This window comes from Lycorma delicatula, chromosome 2, assembly GCF_047948215.1.
Source record: "Lycorma delicatula isolate Av1 chromosome 2, ASM4794821v1, whole genome shotgun sequence".
Taxonomy (NCBI): domain Eukaryota; kingdom Metazoa; phylum Arthropoda; class Insecta; order Hemiptera; family Fulgoridae; genus Lycorma; species Lycorma delicatula.
The window spans coordinates 149,555,001-149,580,966 of record NC_134456.1 but is presented as its reverse complement, the minus strand read 5'-3'; the positions used below and the strand labels follow the sequence as shown (position 1 = coordinate 149,580,966).

Genomic DNA, 25,966 nt, shown 5'->3' with positions numbered 1-25,966 from the left:
ACAGACCTCAAAATCGCTATCAGCTCAAAAGTTTATATACTCGTATGTATAAATATATATTTCACTTTCTTGTGGACGTGATAGATAACTGCTGTAATTTTGTGCCAATCACTTTCAAATTGTTCCTTAAAAATAACTCATCCCAAAATCTTGGTCAAGTTCATTAACGGCCAAAATCAGATCATGGGGGTGGTAATGGGGAGGGGGCTTATTCGAAAAAACAAAATATCGCTATAACTTTCTTATTAAGTAAAATATCGAATTCGTTTAAAATTCCTACAATTATCTGGATAAGGACCTAAAACTTATTTAAATAAAGTTTTTTTATAACCATTGGCCCAGGGGGTGGAAAAATGGGGTTTAGAAGACAAAAAACATCATATCTCCCTTAATAGGCACAATATCGAATCAGTTTAAAGTGGTCGTTAGTCCTCTAAATATTAGCTAACACTTTTGTCTGAAACAATTTTTGATATGACCAACCCTTACGGCAAGAGATGACCAAAATGTTGTTGGAAGTGTAAGAAGTTGGGGGGCTTGTTGTATGCTAAACATGTGAAACTTTTTTTCACATGCAACTATTGTCATATTAAGTAAATTTGAAGTTTTTCTTAACTTTAAGATGGACATTTTTTTTATCCCCTACTTAGCACCAGTGAAATCTACCTCCGCCTTCTGGTCTGCCGAAAGGGATTTTTTTTAATTTAAAATGAAACATTTTTAGAATGACAAACCAAAGCTTTATAATTGCAATGTTCTTAATAAATTACTTCCAAATGTTATTCTTAGTTTCAATTACTCTTCAAAGTATATTGTTCTTTCTCTTTTTTCCAATAGATTCAGCATCTTTCTAAAAATGATTAGTAAACCTCTATGGATGCAACACAGTATGATTATTAACAGGGTTATTAGTTTGCTCTCTGAAATTTTATTTTAATAAAATATTCTTCCAAAAAAATTATTACTCACATTATTATAACTATTATTATTTTACTAAAACATTATATTTTAGTAAGGAACTTTCTACTGTGTTAGTAAATTAATGCATTTTTTCTTCTGGCTAAGAATTCATCACTTTTTTTTTTTTATTTTATTATTTAATATCAATTATTAAATTTGACAAAATCTGCCAATGCTTTTATTCTAAACGTACTTTCAAATCTTTACTGAGGAGACCATATTGATAAAATTTATTGAATGAATGTGTAAAAAGTAAGTGAATATTCGATTCAAATCATTACATATTTATATACATTATGTAAAGAATAGATTAGAAATGGTTAGGTGTGCTACTACTCCATAGATTATAAAAGATAATTCTGTTATTTTGTTTGGTAAATAATAATAATACATAGAAATCATGTCAGGAGTGGGTAGATAAAAAAAAATTGTTCCAGCATTTGCTAGGAAACTAAGGGAAACTTTCATCAGAGCAATATCACAAATATATAATTAATTTTAAAACATTGATATAACAATATTGTTAAGTTTATATCAATGCTATACTATGAATATAAAATAATAAAGAACAAAAAATGTAATGATAATAAATAAATTGGTACAAAAAGATAATAATTTGGAAGACATTGATGTAAATTGAATAAACAGAATAATATTGATGCTTCTTTTTCCCTTCTTTTTTACCCACCCTAATGTTCTGTTAAGTGTTGAGTTTTCCATCAATTTTCTAAGCTTGGTTTCTCTTTTCTTTGGATAGTTATTAAGTTTCATATGATGGGAATTATCAACCTTATAACCAAAGCTAGTAGAGTAAAGGGGGCACCTTCTCAAGGACTCCCAGTTTGCCGAAGTATCTTTTGGAGTCTACTCCCTACGTTCTTCTGCTATCTTAATCACTAGGAGAAATCTTAATCTTCAACAAAACTTATTTAATGATTGCTCTTACTAGCCATGTCACAGCATCACCTAATGCTATAAGTGGGATTTAACAGAACAACCCCCACCACAGAGTTATCCCTACATTTTTCTGATGCTGATTCAATCTAACCCCATGTCTAAAAGCTATTTGTTACTGCCTGCCTCTTACAACCCACACAGTAGCTGAAACTTATCCTGCAAAGGTAATTGAAATTTTTTTTAATTTTTATTAAATAAATTGGTAGCAAGATCTTTTAAATGGGTCAGTAATTTATTAAAAATCACACTAGAAATGAGGTACTTTCTTGAATACTGATGCCTAGTTTTACTTGATGAGATATTTATATTTTTTAAGGAATTAATGATTTTTTTTAATGAGGGATTTTTAAGGAGTATTTGTAATTTATAAATTGTAAAAATTGTTTGACATATTCAGTACAATTCATATTTATTTGTATCAAACAGATATCTAATCTGATGACCATTTTTGTATCTTGAATAATTGTGTTCAGTCTTTAAAAAGGAGCTCTAAGAGAAAATATTTTATTTCATATGAAATATGGAATAATATGTATGTATTCCAATTGGCATTGAGTTACGTTGTTCAAGTGTTGTGGTTATTGGGGTTTATGTTTACTAAATTCTTAGTTTTTATTTATTTATTTTTTGTTTTTGTTTAATATAATTTTGGAATGTTTTACAGACTGATGTGCAGGATCTTGTGAAAGTCGACTTTTGGTATTGGTTTTTTTTAGGTTCTGTTACTGTGTTTGGTGGTTATTTTAGGTTATTTGGTACAGTTGTTAGTAAGTTGATGAATTTTTTGAATTTTCACAAGATTTTATATATATTTACAAACAGGCATAATCTGCCTAATATGGGTTATAAATACACAGAGTTAATATTTACCTAATTTAGTTTATATATGAACAAATGTACTTCAGAACTGGGATAAGTTTTCCTATAATTTATAATTCTGAACATAACCAACCAATGTGAGATTTATTATTTTTAATATTTTTTTCTTTAATATTACTTTTTGTTTAGTATTTTTAATAATAATAATTATAACAAAAATAATAATAATAATAATAATAATAATAATAATAGTGCGTTAATTTCACATTATTCAAGAACCATAGATCAAATAAATAAATACAGTAATTTGTAAACTGATAATAACAAAAGAAAATCAATACAATAAAAAAAGAATATAAAGTAGAATTTTATGATACTACGAATGGCCAGGTTGATATAAGAATTGAAAAAAATAACAATACCATGAAATGACAAAAATAACAACTGTAAAAAGAGAAAAAAATAATGAAAATAAACACAAAATGAACATTTTATCCTTTATTATAAATCATTGTTTAATTTGTGATAAACTTTATTCAATCTGACCTAGAGGCAGCACTATACATCCATTCTTTTTAATATTTGAATAGTATTTTTGTATTTTGTTGTGTTACTCTGATCATTAAAATATTGTTAATTCCTTTTAGTCATTCTAATGAGATATAGTAACAAGTAGAGGCTTTTTTGTGTATTATTACATAAAATTAATTAATTTGTTTTTAAAAATCATTATCAATAGTATATGTCTTTTGTTTTTTTAGGTTTAATATGAGTTTACCATGGGGTGCAAACTTTGCAGTTTATGGTAGAAGAAATGTTGCTCCAAGTATTACACAATATGACTTTGCTGAATTTGTAAAAGGTGGTAGAGTCGACCATAGGTTAAAAAGATCTGTTTTATTTGATTCACAAGAATTACTTGGAGCAAGCTATTTGAATGCTGTAAGTTTTACAACGATATCATCAGAAAATGGAAATCATAAGGTTAATAACAAGAAGAATATTAAACAGCAAGTACAGAATAGTAATGATGATAAGAATTTAAAAGAAATTTCATCTAATAATGTTTGGGAGGAGCAAGTTGAGGAAATTCAAACTAAAATTTCTGATGATTTATCAAACACACAGAACATTTCTAATAATCACTACATTGTTAAACGATCATCATCTTCTTCCTCCTCTTCTTCTGCATCATCTTCATCATCCTCAGCAGCATCATCTTCATCATCAGCATCATCGACATCATCTACTTCATCATCTTCGGCGATGTTAGTGAATGTAACGCTTCTTCAGTATTTAGATACTGGAAGATGGTATTTATCAGTTTATAATGATGATCTTCATTCTCATGAAGTTGTATTGATTGTTGAAGAGGCTGAAGGTATATCTACTGCTTGTCCAAATGATTGTTCAGGTCATGGATCTTGTTATCTAGGAAAGTGTGACTGTATTGATGGCTATGAAGGAGTAGATTGCTCTAAAAGTAAGTACTTTTTAATACACAAATTTATTTTATTTTTAATTTAACTTATTTATAATTAATTACTAAATGTTATTATGATGCAGACAAATCTTTAATGAATCTTAAAAATTCAGTATTATTAGATTTACAATGGCAAATGCTATTCTCTCTGCCTTTCATCTGGAGTTTCTGGGTTTGAGTCCCTGACCAGGCATGGTATTTTTCTCATGTATAAAATTCATTATCATTAATCAGTAATTGTTATGGAGCATCAGCCTGCTGTTGCTACATATAAATAAATAAACTATTCTATTTTAAATAAAAATAAATGTGTACAGGTTTATTTTATTTATTTAGGACTTCCACACTCATAATTTGCACAAAAAATGAACAAAATGAGTTCTTTTCCATTAACAGGTAAATATTTACTATCACTAAAAGTAAATACATCTTTAATTCTGAATTCTTAGAATTACATCCCCTACAAAATTAATTAGTGGATGTGTCAGCTTGAGTTACTTGTCTTGTTTACAATTTTTACATCATATACCTCTTTCTTATTGTACTATTATGTTACTGTTATCTTCCAAACATTGAGATTTTCCATTTCCATCTTTTTATTAGCTTACCTCTACTTAATTTAGAATTGTCTTATATTTGTATCTATAAACTTCAGTGTTCGGAGATGTCTGTTATAGATTTTAAAGAATGACAGTCATTCAAACTATGTAAATGCTCACATCACTTAAATTAATTAACATCATTTTACGAATAGCTACTTTATATTTATATTAACTTCCCAGCTATAGCTTTGTTGCTTCTGCAGCAGCTTAGTTTTAAAGAGAAAGTATAGCAATTGGCCAAATTTCTTGGTACTGGGATTTTCGCAAATGTTGACATTTCAAGACTCCTTTACTAATAAAGCAAAAAAAAGTTACACAATTTCTGGAAGATGTATGTACATATCTTCATTGGCCTGTATTTTTTTTATTAATCTTCAGACTAACTCAAAATAAATTTTCTGAAAATAGCTCAAAAAATTTCTATATATTAAGTATTGATGACATTAAATTTTGGATAAAATTCAAAAAGTGGGTGGGGTAGTTTTTGCCATTTTCAATTTTGAATTTTTGCACAGTGATCTTAGAAAATTGAACTTTAGAATTAAATCAAACTTTAGATGAAAATATTTAAGTTATTTAAAACTTGAAAGTTTTAAGTTACTTGGATTTAGGGTTAGGGATATTTAACATTATTTCAAAAAGGTTTTTATTTAAAAAAAGTTCAAATCCAGCTTTGGCCTGTTTTTCAACCCATAAAACTGTGATAGGTCCCTAGAACCCACATTTTTTTGTGTAAACTATAATTTTTTTTTTAGCCTTAAATTACTACTCAATGGTACCCCCTCCCCACACAGTAATAGCTGAACAGGGGTCCTGGAAGGTATTGGTCAAACGAGTCTGATTCACGATATCAAACAAAATAGTTCATGTGGACAAATGACATATCTTGCTTCATTTTCCTGTCTGTCATTTTATGTTTTACAAATAAAAAATAACATCTTGAAAATAGATTGAGATATTTTAATGAATTTAAATTTGATTGTTCATACATTTTTATGATTGGTTTTTTTTGTAACCTAATATACATTTTTCTTTTTATACATTCCATAATTTCTGTTTCCAAAATGGTTTTTTTTCTTTGTGTTAGATTTGGCAACTATGAAACATATTAAAAATTTTATTTCAACATATTTTGCTATTTTCTTTTTTTCCAGTACTTTATAATTCTGAAAATATTTATTTATTTCTTCTATCCTTTGGATGTTATTTTGTGTTAGTTTTTATTGGAAAAATTCCAATTTTTAAATTTTTTCCTAAAAATTACTCTATACTGGATTTTTTCTTCAAAGATCTATTGTTTCTCAAGTTTTTCTGACATCTGAAAACCAAGTTAATTCATTTTTTTTTTTAATTATTTGATTATTCTCATTGGCAACTTATTTTTATCTATTTCTGAAAAATGCCTGTAAAATATTATTCTTTTCTTTCTTATCAAATCTTTTTTTTTTTTTGCATACTTTGAATTACATTTTATTTTTCAGGTTTAGTTTTCTTTTATGGGTCCTCAAATTTTCCTTTCTCTTTTTTCTAATTTTTCTATTCCTTTCTCATTTACTGCTTAGGTTTAAACATTTTGATAAGTAAAGATTATTAACTATTATATTTAAATGAAAAAATTATTCTTGATAATACTTCCATAAACAGTTTTAATATGATATCCATTGCATGTACTGATTTATAACCACATATTCAGCGTAATATCTGCAATTTATCTCTAAGCCTATACTGATCCCTTTCCTTCCCATTAGGCACTTTATCGTACATGAGGATACCACTAGTGTTTTTTTGTTTTTTTTTTAAATGATGAGCTATGTTTATGGCTCTTAAATTTCCTTTGCAAATTCTAAGATCTTCCTTGCAAAGAATGGAAAAATTTCTTCCCATACAAATAATAACATGAAATTTAGTATAGCAGTCAGTAAGCCAGTTTTTGGACCAGCTGCTTTAGGGACTGATTTCCAAGATATCTGGGATTTTTTCACATACCATTTCATCTCTATCATTAAAATATTTTTATTGTATAAATAAAATTCTAATATTTAAATAAAACCAGCTTCTTTAGATTGTGCTAAATTAAAATTTAAAAAAAAATCATCTTTGAATATTCAGATCCCAACAAAATATATTTTTATTATTGAAAGTTGCAGAGTTCCTTATATTACAATGAGGTTGAGATAAGTTCAGTTTACCCTCTTATTTTTAAAGGAATCTGAAAAGTCTAATTAGGTAAACTTTATGTTGATCAGGACTGCATCACAAAATACACAAATAATTATAAAACTAAAAATAGATGTAATTAAAATCCATAATAATTATTTAAAATGTAAACATATGAAATAATATTAAGGTAATTATACAAAGATATTAAATATACAAAAATAATTAAAAATTCAGAAGGCATTAATAAAGTTTATTTGAGCACATATTTTTGTACACATTGATGAGTTAAAGAAAAATTCAGGTTTTTTAAACAGCATTATTTAAAATTCAGCAGAGTAATATTATTACTTTAGATACTACTTACTATTTACAGAGTAATAAATAAATACTACTTACTATTTACAGAGTAATAGTATTTCTGTAAAAGAAAACTGTATTTTAAATAAATTGCTGGGAAGATCTTTTGAAAGGTTCAGTAACTTATTGAAAATGGTTACAAATGCATAATAAGAGTTGTTTTTGATAGGCTGAAGTATTGTGCTGAGTTATAAAAAAACAGTTTGTTGTCTAGTTGTAGTTTGGTAGTTCTGTATCGTTGTTATTTTTTAAAGAATAAGTGAGTATTCTTTTTAGCAAAGATTGCACGTATAAATACTATAATTTTCTAAGTACGTTTATATTATTCATACTTATGACTACCAAACAATGATCTGAAAACCTATTTTTGTATCTAGAAAACTCATTATGATCTTTGAGGGAACCCCAAGAGATGTTACATATATTTTTAGACATGAATAAATTACTCAGTGTATTCATAGACACATATATCAATACATTCATCTCTAAATTTTAATTTCCAGCACTTCTAGTCTTTATTTATCTTCTTTCCAAAAAGTTCATGTTTATGCTTTACATATATTGCCATGCCCTCTACAGATTTTTCCAACCATTTTCTCAGATTCTAATGCTGGTAGGACTGTTGTATGGATACAAAGCAGTCTTTTTCATATTAAAAGCTTGTTCTGTCATTGTACTTCTTTTTTTAATTTTCTGACTTAATTCTGTCTCGTATCTCTTGCTGCCTTATTTGTATTTATATTTTTGATCTCTTGCTAAGATGATTATTTTAGTTTAGTTTATCTTTACTATCATTCCATATTCCTTACATTTCTTGTCCAAAATATATCATTTCATTTGATTTCTCCTCATAATCTGATATTAATACCATTTCACTGCCTAACAGATATATTTAATAATTCTTCCACCAATAGCAGCCTTTTTTCAGTGATTGAAAGTCTTTTTTCTGATTCACTGATAATTTCCTAAAAACAGATATTTAACAAGGCGGATGAAAAGTACCATCTTTAGCTTACTCTTCTACTCAGCCCACATTCCTTAGAACATTCTTGATTCTCACGAAAGATAAAAATTCTTTGAATCTTCTATCTACCCAATGTACAAGTATACTGCTATTTGAGTATCTTCCTAAGCTTCTCCCACATCATAAATATTCAATGGAAACCCTATAATCTAGACTTGACAGGAATACATTTTGCTAAAATCAATAAAAATCTTGATTAAATAGTTTTAATATTTATAAATTTAGCAGTTGATAGATAATAATAAACTAATTAATAATACTAATAACTGAATAGTAGTAAAAGTAGGAAAGTATCTAAATATAAAGTTTTAAATTACTTTTAATGCCCAACAGTTTATTCGCAGTTATAATATTTATACATTTTTCTTTGTTGGCTTATTATATATGCTGATTTCCGTGGTGGAGTAGTAGCATCTCAGTCTTTCATCTGGAGATCTTTGAATCCTGGTCAGGCATGGAAATTTTCATACGTTACAAAATTTCATTTCCATATTCCACACACAAGCTTCAAGCTTAAGTGGTGATATTATCATGCTAAAAAATATATATAAATTTTTTTTTATCTTAATTAACTAACTGGTGCATTTTTAACATGCAACATACAAAAAACATTTGCGTTAAAAAAATTTAAAATGAGTATATTGTACTCACAATGGTGTTATTTTATAATAACCTTCCAATGTTTATTTCTCAAAATTTTGTATACTCACCAGGAATAATCTAGATTAAATGAAGTCCAAATTATTGACATCCTAATTATAATGATTGTACTATATTACATGTCTATGGTGTAGCCACCAGTGAGTAAACTGTAGATGGTAGTGTAGCCACCAGTGGATTATCATCACCAGCCGATGTAACAGAAAAATGTTTTTCACCCAAAAGAAAAAAAGAAACCAGTGGGTAAAAATGTTTACTGGTGCAATTTCTGTTGTAAAACCATATTGATGTATAATTATGCAATTACAGTTTTATGCTCTTTGTTATTTTGCATTAACATTTTTCTACACATAATGTAACTTATAGCCTATATTAATACTGTTAAAATATGGTTAAGGTAAAAGAGATGACACACAGTTCATTCATAACTCGTAATCATTAATAAGTTTCAGCCAATATACAGATTTTACAATCTTCTGCATGCATCATTGACAGTCAGCATTTACAAAAAAAAAAAAAAACGTATCAGCCGTATAACAATTTAGATCATTTGGTTGATAAAATTCACTTCACTTGATTTATTTGAAACAAATGAAAAAAGATTATTTTAGTAATTTGTCGTGTAATTAATTACTAATGATATATAATCGTAACTACAATAGTAGTGATAAATATAAACATAGTAATAAGTGGTGTAATATGTATGATAGATCAAAATTAGTTATCAAATTATGTAATTGTTTATTAGAGTAACATGCCTATATACGAATAAGTTATATTTAATTTGTGTACAATTAGCATTGTTGCTAAATACAATAGAATTTAAAAAATTCAATTAGATTAATTTTATATGCTTACAAAAGGCTGTTATAACATTTTTTTAAATTTATTAACAAAAGTAGTTTTATTAAAAAATAGTTTTTTACATATTATATTTGTTTCATACTATTATTTTAAATTGATTTTTATTATTTGTATTATTATGATTAGATAGGTGTCTACATAATAAGGATCTGTTTAATATCTGTCAGATAATTGTTTTTTCATTTAAATGTTTAAAAACTATTTTTTTTTTATTTTTGTCTTCAGTATAATATTCAATAAAACTTTAATATTAATTTTTTTAAATATTTAAATTTCAGTGCATACGTTTTAATAAAGAAAAACTCTTCTCTCCACTTTTCACTAAGCAAATTAACCGATACTTTGGCATAACAAGGCTAAAAACAGTATATCGTGTTTATAATAAAGTGCTGCAATCTATTGGTTCATTCAATATTAAATTAAGGAAGATTCAGCGTATGTAATTAATTATTTCTGCTCTCGGCAATTGAATCGGATGTAAATTTTATGTACAACTTACGTCGCTTGAATAACTTCCGTGAAATGTGAAGCTTGAGTCAAGTTTAAATTATGATTAAAATATTAAGTATGGATCCCCAAATTCAGATCCAGCATACACCTTATTAATTGTTGTAAATTCTTTTTTGAAAAAAGTTTTCAAATATTTTTTTTAAATATATTAGAAAATTTTATCAGAAACCATCTTTCGGAGAATTACAAATTGCAAAAACTTACCTGTTATAGATGAAAAGGTTAATTATTAGTTATTATATATATATATATAAAAGTTAAATAATGTTCTTATAAACGCTTTTATAAATCAAGTCGGTCATGACTTTTATTTATATAAATCCATCTTATCACTATGTAAGATGTACGGTTCTTTTAGGTAGTAATGATTATTCAGTATTAAATTCTCTATTTTTTTCCTCACTACTCCTTAAGTTAAAGAATTAGTTTTTAATATTTCATTATGTAGATATTACGATATAATGAAAATACAATTCATAATTAGTGCTTGTATACAAGAAAATAGTATTTAATAAATGAATGAAGATTGTCTATTCTACTGAAAAAAATTAGTTTTAAACTTAGTCAGTAAGTTTAAAAGTGAAATGTAGTTCTTGTAACTCCACTCTAAAGATTTATTGTTTATAGTTAACTTTTTTCTATCATTAATTTGTATCAAGTTATTATTAGTTATAAGCATTAATATTAGTGTTGTCAGTTTCACATTTATTAAAAAATTTAATTTTCAATCTCCCAGTTAAATCCATGTGTAAAGTTGTTAATAAATAAGTAAAATTAAAAAAAAAAACGTGTTTATTAGTATGATTTTTTAAATTTATATTTAACTGATTTACTTAATTTTTTTCTTGATTAGGTGTTTGCCCAGTGTTATGTAGTAACCATGGAAAATATGGTGGAGGTCTGTGCCATTGTGAGGAGGGATGGAAAGGAGCAGAATGTGATATACCAGAACATGATTGTCAGGTTGCAGATTGTTCAGGACATGGAAAATGTGTAGATGGCATATGTTTATGTCACGCTGGTTGGAAAGGACCTGGTTGTAATATAGGTAATTACTAAATTTCATTATGTACATTTGCATACTGTAGAACAAGTCTGGACTAAATTTTTTAAAATATAACCTCTTGCATGTGTGTATTTGTTTACATGACCGTGCATGTATTCATACACAGCCATGTAAACATTTGTTTACATTTAGAAAGTAATTTGGTATAATTTAACAGTCTGGGTAAATAAATAAGTAAATTTTTTATTCTGATTGGTATGTAATATTCAATATGTATATATAGGTCACCTCAAAAATGTATAGGTCTGTTACTTATAAATGAAGGAATTTTTCCTGTATTTGCCTGTTTGGATCAAACGAAACTGATATAAGCTTGATCAGAGTAGCATCACACAATATACAATTAATTAAAAATTAAAAACAAATATAAATCAGATAAAGTTTATATTATTTAAAATGTAAATACATGAAACAATATTAATGTAGGTACATGAAAATACTAAATATAAAAAAATATCTGCAAAGTAATTCACATTATTCAGTAGTAATTAATGAAAATTATTTCAATACATTAAGTAAGATGTTAAACAGGAACCAGAAAACTTGGTTTTTGTAAATTTTGTAATTAATATTATATAAAACTTCACTGATAGTTTTAATTTATTTTAACTTTTTTTATGTTTTGAGGGATTTATATTTTTATATAAATTTTATTTTATTGATTCAGTGTGATTTTTAAATTATTTTTTGTCTGGATTGTTTCTGTAAAAGGAAATCTTAATTTCATATTAAATAAACTGTTTGAAAGAACTTTTTAAATGGTTCAGAAATTTGTTAAAAATAATAACAGAAGGATAATAGGATCCTTTTTCATAAACTGAAGTCTTTTTTGAAAATAAGTCACTTTACACTTTACCAAAGATTGCTTAAAATATAAAAAAATAAGTTAACATTATTAATTTTGTAAATGTCGGTTTACCTGTTGTTTCATATTATTTATACCAAACAGTGATCTGACAATACCTTTTTGTATCTTGAAAACTCATTTTGACTTTTTGAAGGAGCTCCAAGAGATGATATGCTTAAGAAATGTTTGTTTAGATAAACATAATAAATATTTAATAATATTATGAAAGGCTTAATGTTTCAAAGAATATTATGTAAAAATAATATGTTTGGTAGTGTAAAAACACTAAGTATGCTTTAGATAAATATTTGAGAAGTAACTTCCTCTAAATAAATTATATAATAATATAATGTAATACAAGGTGTCTAGACTGAAGCTATCCAAAATTAACAACTTATATTAAGGGAACCAGTTAATATAATCTAATAATTTTTTAAAGTAAACACAGCAACTCACCAAGATTTAATGTAGGTTAGTCAGGTTCAATGTGTGCTTCTTTATAGCTCAGCAGATGGGTAGAGAAGTCTAATTCTAGCCAGGTGTTATGAGCATCTGTGGCATTATTAGACCAACAGCTTTTAAATCATCCAAATCTCGTAACTTTTCTTTGGTACACACAATGTTTAATAAATCCCCGAGTAAAAACGTCCAAAGGAGTGCTATCTGAAGATCTTATGGCCATGCAGTTGGACCTCCTTGTTCGATTCAACATTCAGGGAAAATGTTATTGAGGAAGATTGTAACATGTTGATGAAAGTGTGGTGGAACACCAACTTGTTGGAAACTGAAGCCTGCAAGAATATGAGAAAAAGCAAAGTTCTCAAACATGTCAAGGTGCATGTGTTCTGTCACAATGAACTGCATTAAATATCAGACCAATGATGACATTTTTGTGCAATCCTAACCAGACATTGACTTTCACGTGTTCCTTTCATTTTTTATTACTGTATGAGGGGTTTTCAGTATCCCAAATTCGATAGTTATGTCTGTTAACTTTCCCACACGTATGAAACGTTGCCTTACCACTACTAAATAACAATGTATCATAATAATTAGGTTTTCGATATGGTACATTACCTACGCAGCAAACTGGTGGTGATTATTTGGTCTAATATGATGGAGTTGTAACTGTTATGCTCACAAATAGAGCTGCCTAAGAACAACGTCGTGTGAACAGTGGAACAAGGAATTTCAGTTCATAACCACTCCACCTAATTGACTTACCAGGACTGGCAGTGAATGCATCGTATACACGATCCTCAGTCTCATCATTAACTGAAACTTTTTTGATGATTTCAGTTTCTGAAACCAAGCTTCCAGTCTCTTAAAGCCATATCTCACTAACAAATAGACTTGGATGTAGGAGGATCGATATTCCATTCAGTTAGTACACGCCGTTAAATATGCGTAACTTATTGAGCATGCACTGAACCTTCTGTTGTGGGATCTACATCTCAACTGACTATATTTGCATTGTGAGCCGGCTTGCCTGCACATGCATATTTTGTTGACCATAAGAGTATACAGAGCAAATCTTGGAGATATTTCCTGTAGATTGAGCCTACATTTAAAGATTATGACAACTGGTTTTCTAAACATAGGTCATTACTTTTGGATACCTTTAGTCTAGACACTCTGTGTAATACAGTGTGTTCGGAAAGTTGGTGTGGACTGGAATTATAGAAGTGTAATGAAAAAACTTTCTTAATTATTATTTTGTATTTTTATTGCATTATTTTATAGAAATGTATATTACAATAATTGAAATAGTTTAAAAAAGGTTTTGAAAATTATCTCTAACATCAATATAATACTACACATGTTTTAGTTTGTTTTCAAATGCTTTAGTCAGCTGATATACAGGAATGTCTTGTATATATGTGCTGTTTTTGCAGTTTGTAGTTCATCAATCGTGTTTGAAACTATTAAATATTTGGTTTGGGATAGAAATCTACATGGAAAGAAAAGTTAATAATGTACATTATATTTTGTCTTGTCTATAATTACATACGCAGCTGAAACATGGTCAATGGTAGGAAAGGATTGGGGAGTGTGTCTGGAGGAGAAATTAAATTAAGAGATATAATGGTAATAACAAGAAGAAAAAAAGAGAATGAGAAATGTAGAGGTAAGGAAGAGATTGGAGTAAATATTGTAATAGAGAGAATTGGAAGAAGTCAAGTATGGTGGTATGGGCACCTCAAGAGAATGGCTGAAATCAGTACTTAGAGACAAACAGAAAAGATCAAGGGTATGGGAAAACATCCAGGAGAAGACAACATGGAAGATTGACTGATGGTATTTGGGAGAATATATAGAGGGAGATATTGTGGATGCTCAGATAGTGTTTATTATATTTAGTCAACACTCAGCCCCAATACACTGAAATGGGGATTAAATATGTATATATGTGCATTTGAAAGTTCCATAAACATATCACTGATTGAATTCAGCTGACAGCAGTGTCCATTTTTTTTTTTCTATTTTAAAACTTTTCAAATTAGACAAGGAAAAGGGCAAATGGTACATACTGAGGCCAGTTTTGATGTTTTTTTAATTTAAATTAGTTAAATTTCTGACATTTGTTTTCTGTTGACTTAATTTTATTATTTCAAAATTAAATTTTTTATGAATTTTGTTAGAAATTTTTATTTGTTAGCAATTTAGCAATGTTAATTTTCAGTAAACTTAAAAAATTTTCTTTTTTTATTCCAATTTTTTGAGCTTTGCAAGTTTCCTCAAAAATAACTTGAGTTAAGTTCTGAGATCTATTGTATTCAATTTTTCTGTTCAAAAAACTTATACAATAAAATTTGTCTCTTTAATTAGGGTTTCAAAGATTTAACTATAGCTTTATCTTTTCCTAAAAGCACAAATAAGGGTAAATTATTTTGTTAGCCTTAACAGTAAATGAAAACTTATTGGATTTTTTATTTATAGGGGGACATTTTACTTATATTAATGTCTTTTTTTCTAATGCTTTTTTCAGCTCTTGAATTATTGCCACAAAATTTTAAATCACTCTATATGAATAGTTTTACTCAGCTAGCTATGCAACATACTATATAAAGTAAATTATGGCAATCAGGTTCAAATTTTGTAAGTCAGGACTTTTATCTACTGGGTTGGTCTAGTGGTGAACTTGTCATTGCAAATCAGCTGATTTTGAAATCGAGCGTTCTAAGGTTCAAAAGGTTCAAATCCTAAATCCTTTCTTATGGATTTTTTTAACTTTTATATGGATTTGAATATTAGATCGTGGATACCGATGTTCTTTGATGGTTGGGTTTCAATTAACTACATCTCAGGAATGGTCAACCTGAGACTGTATAAGACTGCACTTCATTTAAATTCACACATATCATCCTCATTCATCCTCTGAAGTAATACCTTACAGCGGTTCTGGAGGTTAAACAGAAAAAGAAAGAAGTCAGGACTTTTGCACATTTTGATGTTTAACATCGCACTGGGTTTAACATCGCACTGGGTTTAACATCGCACACTGAAGATTTCTGGAAGGTTATATAGTGTAAGTATGTATGTACAGAATGTATGTATGTATATTGGCCTGATCTTTAAACTTGATATCTTCAGACTGGTTGGACTGATTTGGATTGAAATATAGCCCTTATGGGTTTCATATTTAAAACTTTTACTCAAATAATTAAATTATAAAATTTACTGCCCCTTCAGGTAGCTACAATTCTTTTTGATTTTGTTTAGTCTTATTCAACCCTCCCCCTGCCGTAAGGAGTAGGGACAGAAAAAAATATTCTTGCAATATATGCACTCAAAATCACATTTTTGTAATAATTAGATGATTCTATTGCATTACCATGTCACTCTGTATTAACTGACTTTTGTGAAATTTTATGTGATGACATTTGATATGGGTCATTTAATTATATATAGGCCATTCATTTAATTTTGGTTACAGCTGGTTAATTGGATGGGAAGGTATGGTCACCATGGTGCTTCGTGTCCAAATTTTGTGTCAGATTTTTTCTTTACATAATTTTTTAGTAGCATATTCACATATTTTAATGTTTTGCTTAATTTTCTTCCAAGTAGTAGTAATTTGTCGAAAACTTCACTCTAGGTAGCCAGAGTTGCATAATTACTTGGCGTTGCCAGGTAAGTTATGTAGTTTTTTCCAGCTTCTTTATTGAATAGATAACATACTACATATGATAATTAATCATAATTAAATATTAAAATAACAATCTCAAAGAGTATTCAGAAAATGTTAAATAATAATTAATATAATATAAATAATTAATAAAAGGATAAAAATGAATTCTTAATAAATGATTATAATTATCAACAAACAAGTATTATGAAAAAGACAATTTTATTAAAAGAACTCTAGTAATTGTAATCCATAAAAATACAAATAATTATTAAAAATAAATCCTTACTTTGAGTAATTATAATGCAATAAATGAAGAAGAGGCATAAATTGAAGCAATAAAAATATTGACGTATGTATTAATACTGATGTATGTGTGTACGGCACTGTAAGGTTTTGGTTAACTATATAAAGCAGGAACTGTGTTTAGGTAATGATTTAACATCCATTTTTCACCTGTTAGCATTTTAAAGTACTGTATATTGTTTCATTTTTCTGTATATTTAAAACCTTAATTCATTCTGAAGTGAGTTAGTTTTCATTAAATATTTTATTTATATATATAATTCATTGTTACACCTCAAACAAATTTACTGTCACAGTGGAAAAATGTTGAAAGTGTCTATTGTAGGGGGTTGGGGAAACAGATGTGCACTAAAAATAGCCTTCATTCTACCCCTTAACAATTTTACCCCTTTGAGATGTCACTCAAACTAGTAATGTTTTTGTTTCCTCTCTTTATATTTAGGGTGAAAATTGACTAACCACTTTTCCATTCACTTCTACTCTTTTATGTACATTTAATTTGTTTTCTTTTTCATTATGTTTTAACTGTTGAAATATTCATTAATTTTAGATGACAGATTAATTTTCTGTTTATAATGCGTGTTATTTTATTCATCCCGGCTTATTAAGCATTACATTTTGCTGTTAATTATTTATAATATAAAGACAGCAATTCAGAATAATATTGAATGCAATTTGTATTTTGTAGATCTGGAAGACATTTAATTAAAAATTACTCTTTTTATTCCCTGTCTATTATTTTCTTTTTTTTAATAGTTTTATTTAATAGAATTAATATTAAATTACATGTTATTCTATAGAAATTACATAAAAGAAACACTACTCTCTTGAGATCTTTTGAAAAAGTCTAAAGTGTTGAGTGCTTATTAAATTTATTCATTGACAGAAATTTTTTAACTTTTTTCTTTCTTTTTAATAATAAATTTCTTGTTATATTTAAAAATTCAAAAAAAAATGTTTATATATCTCAGGTAAACAGCTTATTAAAAAAATATAATAATGATAATAATAAATTCTGCATTTTTAAAACCTTAAGTTCTGCAACACCTGTAATATCTTAGGATCTTGAATGTCTTGGAGATTGAAGTATTTGAAATAAAGCAAAATGCCATTGACCAAATCCATGTTTAATGAATGAGTTTAGTAAATCACTAAAATGATAAATGAGTGCACTTTTACTGCATTGTAGCCAAACTCTCTAATAGAGTAAAGTGTGGCATAGTGACATTTCATTGGATTTAGTATACTTGTAACCAATAGTATATTAAGTTCAGTGAAGGCACCAGAAAATAATTTAATCCCTCACTTCCATTAGTAAACTTGACATAGGATGCTTGTTATTCTTGAGAATGACTAGCTCCAATTTGGGTGTTCCATATGTTATGTGTAAGGTTGTTTACAATTATTCATTTAAGCCATCCAACTGACGGGTACCCTCATTAGCAAGGTATGTTCAAGGAAAATCTTTAATTATGCAATTAAATATATTCCAAGGTAATAATAATTTAATGTGTATTTGAACACTTACAAATGGAATTATATTAGATAAATTTTTCATTTTTATTATTTTTTTTAAATAAAAAAAAAGAAAATAGTGAATTTACATGTGAATTTATATTTCTACCAGTTTTGCCATCTGTATTTCAAAAGAGATAAAAGTTAAAACTGTAATAAGGTGGTTCACTCCTATCGGCACTGGCCATTCCATTATCCATGATAATCTGGATTATTGTAAAACATTCAAGCTTGTTCCTTTGAATTTACAACTGTACTTAATGGTTTTTAGTGGAAGGTAATGCTTTTATAAATTGCATAATAACTAATAACTTGTAATTAAGTTCTGCTCATTTTGAGCCAGAATTCAAATGTGAGAGTATGGAATGGAAACATTTGATTAAGTTCACCAGGAAAAATTCAAAACCTATGTCCAACCAGTAAAGTGATGCTAGCTGTGTTTTGGACTGTAAAGGCTCAATTTATTGTTGTTATTTGGAAGAGGAATGTACAATCAACAATAAGAACTATTGTGATATGCTACAAGATAAAGTGAAATTTTCGATAAAGACTCACAGTGAAACAAAAACTCACCCGCTTTTACATGGCTGTGAGTTCAGCAACAACGAGCAAATCAAGAATGGCTCAGACATTAAGATGAACAGTTCTTACTATTGGAGTAAGAATGATGGGACAAGTGCCTAAATGTAGCCAGGGTTTTGTTGAAAAGTAGTGTTACTTTTATTGTCATTGAATAAATAATTTTTCTACAGACATTGTTTCTTTAATTATTCAACATCTTTCAGTTCAAAGCACTAAGCTATATTAGAATTTTTGTACTATTCTCAGATATATTTTATGTTCACTCTATTTTTTAAATAACCACAACTGTAACTAGTTGCTTCAAGTTGAATTATTAAATTAACATTAATAATATGTTTTGTTGACTAAATAAAATTAATACTACTGTGTAATATCCTTCATGTGTAAGTTAATGACAGAAAATCCAGCAAAAGTTTACATAACATGGTTGTGCCCTTGATAGATTTATTGTTTAAAATGCTACAAAAGTTTTTTTTAAATATTTATGACTTAATTATACAATGTTTCAAGTACAGTTGTGAGAAAGATCAAAATGTTCAGTAAAAAAAATTTTGATCCTATTTGACCCCCCTTTTACCTTACAAATGATGGAATATTAAAAGTATAATTGAGGGGAAAAAATCAAAATTTGTTGTAAAAAATGCTGAATTCCAATTTATCCCCTTGGCTGATTGATGTTTTTATCATTAACTATACTGTATTTACAGTATAATTGTAATTTTATTTTATTAATAAAATTAAAGAAAAAAAATCAAAATTTTGGCTCCCATTTTAATCCCTTTGTCTAACAGCTACTCGTATAAATTTTTAATAACAGCCACTACAGCTTGAAAAACAAATAAATTATAAGAAAATATAAAAAATGTTAACAATTATTAAATTCTTAAGTTAGGTTCTGTGAACATCCTTTTTTTTAAAAAAATTCCTTTGTTATGTACATTAATATTAGACATAGTTGGATTTATATCTTGAAAATTAAAGTTTAAAAAACTGATGTTTTAACTGCTGGTCCTTTTCAGGCTCTTTTTTTGGCACTTAATAGTTTATTTGTAAAAGTAATTATTTACTTCAAAGTTAACCCATTTCAGTGCTGTTATTCAATGACACTGTTTATTTTATGTAATTACAATTTTTGTATGCTGTATTGGTTTAGTTATTTAATGAATTTTCTTACTTTAATAACTCTAAATAATAATAATAATGAAGATACTTTATAATAGCATTATAGTACTATACTTTATAGCACATTTTATTAATGAACAGTGTGCTTATTTATATAGCATTTTATAATTAGAAATCTGGTTTGTTATGAGATATTGTTATCTACATACAGGCATTGTTATTCATGGTTCATATTTGATGTTTACATGTACAGTATTAATATTGAATATTTAGTCTTGGAAATTTCAGCTTTATATAACATGTAATTTAGTATGTTTATAATTAATTTAAACCTTTATATATTTGCCTGAGTTTTGTTTGCTTTCAAATTTTAATTATATAACTAATTATATTATTACAATAAAGAAGTAAATTATTCAGTTTAGCGCCTGTTGAATCCTTTATAATACTGCAGGACTTGTAATAATAAGGATCCAAATAATAATGAAAGCAGTTATTGTGTGAAAAAGTGTTTGTGTATTTTGTGCTAACAACATTAAAAACAAATCTTCTTTACTTCATTAATTTTGCTATTCATAGGACCAGCGATTCATGTATCAATTACTGTACATTTCATGTAAAATTTAGACTATATTGAAATATTTAAAAAATTGTTGTAGGAAGTTGATGTAAATTTTGTGGTATCCAACCATTATAGAATATTCTTTGTAAATTACGTACCCAGTTCAACAGCTATATTGATAAAAAAATTAATAAAAGAAATAGAATTTATTAATTTGAAATCTAGATAAAAATCTGATTTAGTAAATTTATGTAGTTTTTCTAAGCTTAATTTTAAGCTGAAGCTATAAGAGAAAGTGTGATGACCAGTCAAATTGTTGGATGTAGGAATTTTTCCAAATCTTAACATTTCATGACCCTTCAAATGAAAAACACAAAAACACTTGGAAAATTACAGAAGGATGCACTCATATGTATGTTATATACCTACATATGTATGTTGGCCTATATTTTGATAAATATCTCCAAACTTTCTGAATATTAAAACCTGAAATTTGGTTGAAATATGGACCACTGAATGTGAAAATAGGAGCAGAAAAGATTATGGAGGTAGAAGAATTTTGTTATTTGGGAAGTAAAATTACTAAAGATGGACGAAGCAGGAGCGATATAAAATGCCGAATAGCACAAGCTAAACGAGCCTTCAGTAAGAAATATAATTTGTTTACATCAAAAGTTAATTTAAATGTCAGGAAAAGATTTTTGAAAGTGTATGTTTGGAGTGTCGCTTTATATGGAAGTGAAACTTGGACAATCGGAGTATCTGAGAAGAAAAGATTAGAAGCTTTTGAAATGTGGTGCTATAGGAGAATGTTAAAAATCAGATGGGTGGATAAAGTGACAAATGAAGAGGTATTGCGGCAAATAGATGAAGAAAGAAGCATTTGGAAAAATATAGTTAAAAGAAGAGACAGACTTATAGGCCACATACTAAGGCATCCTGGAATAGTCGCTTTAATATTGGAAGGACAGGTAGAAGGGAAAAATTGTGTAGGCAGGCCACGTTTGGAGTATGTAAAACAAATTGTTGGGGATGTAGGATGTAGAGGGTATACTGAAATGAAACAACTAGCACTAGATAGGGAATCTTGGAGAGCTGCATCAGACCAGTCAAATGACTGAAGACAAAAAAAAAAAGAAAAAAAAAGGTTGAAATATTTCTAGGCCATTTCAAAATTTTAATTTTTATGGGATCGTTGTACGAACTTGAAATTTAGTATAGTGGTAACATAGTAATACTATAGTTTACAGTACTGAAATTTTAAGTCTATGTGATGGTTTAGTTATCTTAATCTATTGATGAAGCTGTTACTTGATAAAAGTCCATTTTAACAAAGGTTGTGTACCCTCGCTATTGTTGCTCTTTATCTTTATTTATTTTATCTCTTTTGGTTTTTGTTTTTACCTTTTTAATTGTACATACTTTTGGCTGTTCATATCACTTGAGGAAGGTACTGTGTATCAAAACAGCTATTATGGATTTTTTTAAATAATTTTGTGATAATCAAATAAATTTTTTTTTCTGTTGTTATAGTTAGCTTAATTATGTTAAGGGTTTTTGTTAAATATTTCCAAAACATTATTAAAAACTCGTGAAACTGAAATATTTGTTTGAAACCTAAGTCATAACTTCTATTCAATTTTCTTTCCATCTGACAAGGGGGTACAGATGTACATTTGGAAGGGGGGGTAATATACATTTGGGTACAATAGATTATCCAAAGAAATATTTTTTTTTTTAGATTTTGCTAATATTTCTAAACTGACTTAAAGCACCAGTTTAGGTAAAAGTTTTTCTGCATGTGATTTTAGTTATATTAAAATTTAGGTCCCTGTAGAAATGTGGATAAGTTGATGCTCAATTTTACATTTTTATTATTTTTTTTGAAAGTAATTATTTGTTTTAGAATTAATTCATGAACTACAAATGTTTTGATATTATTCTGAATTGATTTTTATAATTTGTGAAGATGTAGATTTTTTTATCGTAAACATACTTTATTGTGAATATTCTATTTTAAGAACCACAAAAATAAATTTTTAATGATTTTTAAGCAAAGAACTTTAGTTACAATGCTGATATTATTAAATAAAAAGAGAACAGAAGTTATTAGTAGGGCAAACAACCTACAAAAGATATTTATCCTTGCCTGAGAGTAAAATAGCAGAGATAATAAACAGTTAACATTACTAATAAAAACATAATAGAGTTAAAGAAATTATTTCTGAAAAATAAATGGAATTTAAGTGTTCACATAATTATACTCACAAATTTCAATTTAAAATCAAATCATTACCAATATAAAGAAAAATTGAGGTTGGATTTTTATGGAAATAACTTAAAAGTTAGCATATATATGTGTAACAAAAATGTCAGTATTAAGAGGGTTCTCATTTAAACATAAAAATAGTAGGTAAATTAATCCTTCAAGTACATAAAAATAAGCATACACACACACATGCGCATGCATACACATGCGCATGCACACACATACACACACACACACACACACACACACACACACACACACACACACATATACACATGCTTGTGCACATGTACAAAACAGATGCAGTTAAATTTTCTTGGTTGGATAAATATATTTATAAAAATGCAAGTTAAGATAAGTTTTGAGAAAATTTAATTCTTTAGATTGCCACCCATATAAATTGCAGTACAATAAAAAAAAACCTGAAATTTCACAAAAAAAAAAACAGAAAGCCAAACTAAAATTAGACTAAACTTAAACTCTTAGCTAAAATGTCAGACGTTTTCAAGTTATAAAAAAACATTCACACCCTTTGCATCAAAGTTTGTGTGTGTGTATACGCATGCATGCATGTGTAAGACACTTTGTTTTGGCACACCAATCTAATTTCAAAAGTAAATTTAGAGTAGCATTATTAGTTTTAGTTTGATATTGGTTGACAGTTGCTGAATGTCAGCATTTCCTTGAGTAATCTATTGCTTTGACTAATCTTACTCATTTTCACGTCATGACATTGTATTAAGCAATCAGAAAAGTTGTTAAATTTACGACAATCCCATCAACATTGTGTTTCAATAGCACATTGTACTAAACATTTTGATAGAAGTTCTATGTTCGAGAAGATAAAATATTTTTTACATTTCTAGTAGTTTTGTAATCATTCAGAATGTAAAAAAAGAATCTCCATTTAAATATACATTTGTGTGTTCGTGTTCAAATAAAATTCTATTTTTTAATATACATTTCTGTGATTTTATTTATTTTAAGAAATATATATATATATATATATATTCTAATTTTTTTACTTTATTGATTTATTAATTTATTTTAGTTTACTTATAAATAATGTCTGTAATAAATGATTAATTCACTGAAAACTTCAGAAGAGTATTTGTGAAAATATAATATGAATTGCACATTCAAATGTTTATTCTTTTATTTACTTATTTTTTTGGATGATTAATTTACCATATATGCTTGAAGTTTCTGCATGATAATATGAAACTGAAATTTTATAGCTTACAAAAAATGTCGTGCTTGACTAGGATTTTAACCATTGATCTCCAGATGAAAGTCTGAGACTGTACCACTCCATCACGGAGATGTTTATTTTCAAAAACATTTATTTCTAATCAATTGTTTAGTATTTATGCAGTTGTAACTATTACTATTACAGTTTTTAACATAGGTCTTTAAATTCAAATAAATCTTAAATGTATATTTATCCATGTAAGCCTTAAAGTTAGTATTATAAAATGTTGTCATTAAAAGACTGTATTGATTTACCGATTTATACTTATTAAAATAAAAAATAAAATAAATATTTTCTTCTAATCCACATGTAATAATGCTGTTGAGTGTAATCAGTTTGACAAAGAATATTGAGAGATTCTTACAAATATACAGTTCATTTACTCTTACACAGCTCATTATTTACAAAATAATTAAATTATACATCACCAATAATAATTTTGATTTGATTCTACTATGAAATTTTACAATAACTAATAAAAAAAACACAAAATTAAGGAATGAATTTTGTTTGAGTTTACAAATGTAATTTTTATGTCAGTTACATGTTTAATAATATTAGGTCAGTGAAATACAAACCAGACTTGTGTTTTTAACTTTTATTACTACAGAATAAAAATACTAAACATAATTATTGCTTTTCTACATAGTCTCCCTGAAGTTCTACACACTTTTCTTTAACATGTGGGAAGTTTTTGGATCACTTCTTCATTAAAAGTTTGACGATGTATCATCATGAGCCAGTTGCACCTGAACTCTTCAGTTGTTGCTCTGGAGTAGATGCCTCCTAGAGTCTTTTTCAATGACCCAAACAAAATTAATCGCAGGGGGGTAAATCTGGACTGGGGGATATTAATATCCCCCAGTCAAATTATAAGAAAAAGTAATAATGAAACTGTCTAAGAAATTTTAGTTTGTTTGCTGCCTATTCTTTAAGTCAAAATTAAAAAAAAGAATTGGGAGAATATTATTTTTTAGGGAATTCAAGTCAGTTTTTTTAAAGGGTATTTTATTAAAGAATATAGGGAGATAGTAAAGAAGTGATGCATAACAAATGGACATTGAAAGCTGAGTTATATCTTGAAGGGAAGTCAAACTTAAAGAAAATTTTATTCTTTTATATATTTTTTTTTTTGTAAAAATCAGTCCATTGAAATATTATGAAGAAAGTACTTTTCCCCTAAAAATTAGCTTTAATATTTTACTAGTTTAATAAATCAGGTTTTTTATAATTATTTTTCTTTAATCAGAAAGTAATTAAGGTCACAAGAATAAAAATAATTTCAGACTTTATCTGTTGGGAACGGCTTACATTTTTAAGTTATCTCTGAATAATGGAAAAGTTCAGTAAGATCATTATCACGTTTTTATTAATTGTGTTTATAGATCATTGGAAATGCTATATATTTAAATATGACAAATGCAGAAAACGTTAAACGTTCTTCTTTGTTTGTTTTTAAAGAGAATGATAACAAGATTAAAATGTCAATTTAAAAATGTAATGAAATTTTACAGTCAACGGATCTGTAAAGCCCCAGTTTCTTTTTATTATCTAATTTAAAAAAACTTAAGAAAGAATAAGAAATGGTTGGAGGGGTGAAATAAAAAATGGTAAGAGGGAGGTAAAGAAGATAAAGGTGAGATTATCTTAGTGGATTATTTCTGTGAAAGACTGAGTAAACATGATGATGATTCTTTTGAAATTCCTTCTTTTTTTTCAGAAACTGACATTTGAAATTAAAGTTTTATTTAATTAAATAAAGATGAAGATATAACTTTAATATCAGTAAAACTTCATCATTTTCTCCTTTCTTTTAATTTCTTTAAGAATTTTTGTTTACTGAGAAGTTATATTAAATCATAAAAGACTGTTCCATCATAAACTTTTATTAGACGAGAGTGTAATTTGAATAAGTTTAAA

General features: G+C 27.3%; 1 protein-coding gene across 1 annotated transcript in view; it reads left to right on the top strand.

The window, feature by feature from the left end:
- Ten-a (Teneurin-a transmembrane protein) overlaps positions 1 to 25,966 on the top strand; it is a 332,260-nt gene that overhangs the window by 132,183 nt on the left and 174,111 nt on the right. Inside the window, exons 4-6 of the mRNA XM_075357656.1 lie at positions 3,498 to 3,682; positions 3,950 to 4,219; positions 11,250 to 11,444. Of these exons, the coding sequence (XP_075213771.1) occupies positions 3,498 to 3,682; positions 3,950 to 4,219; positions 11,250 to 11,444 (650 nt within the window). The remainder of the gene's footprint in view (positions 1 to 3,497; positions 3,683 to 3,949; positions 4,220 to 11,249; positions 11,445 to 25,966) is intronic.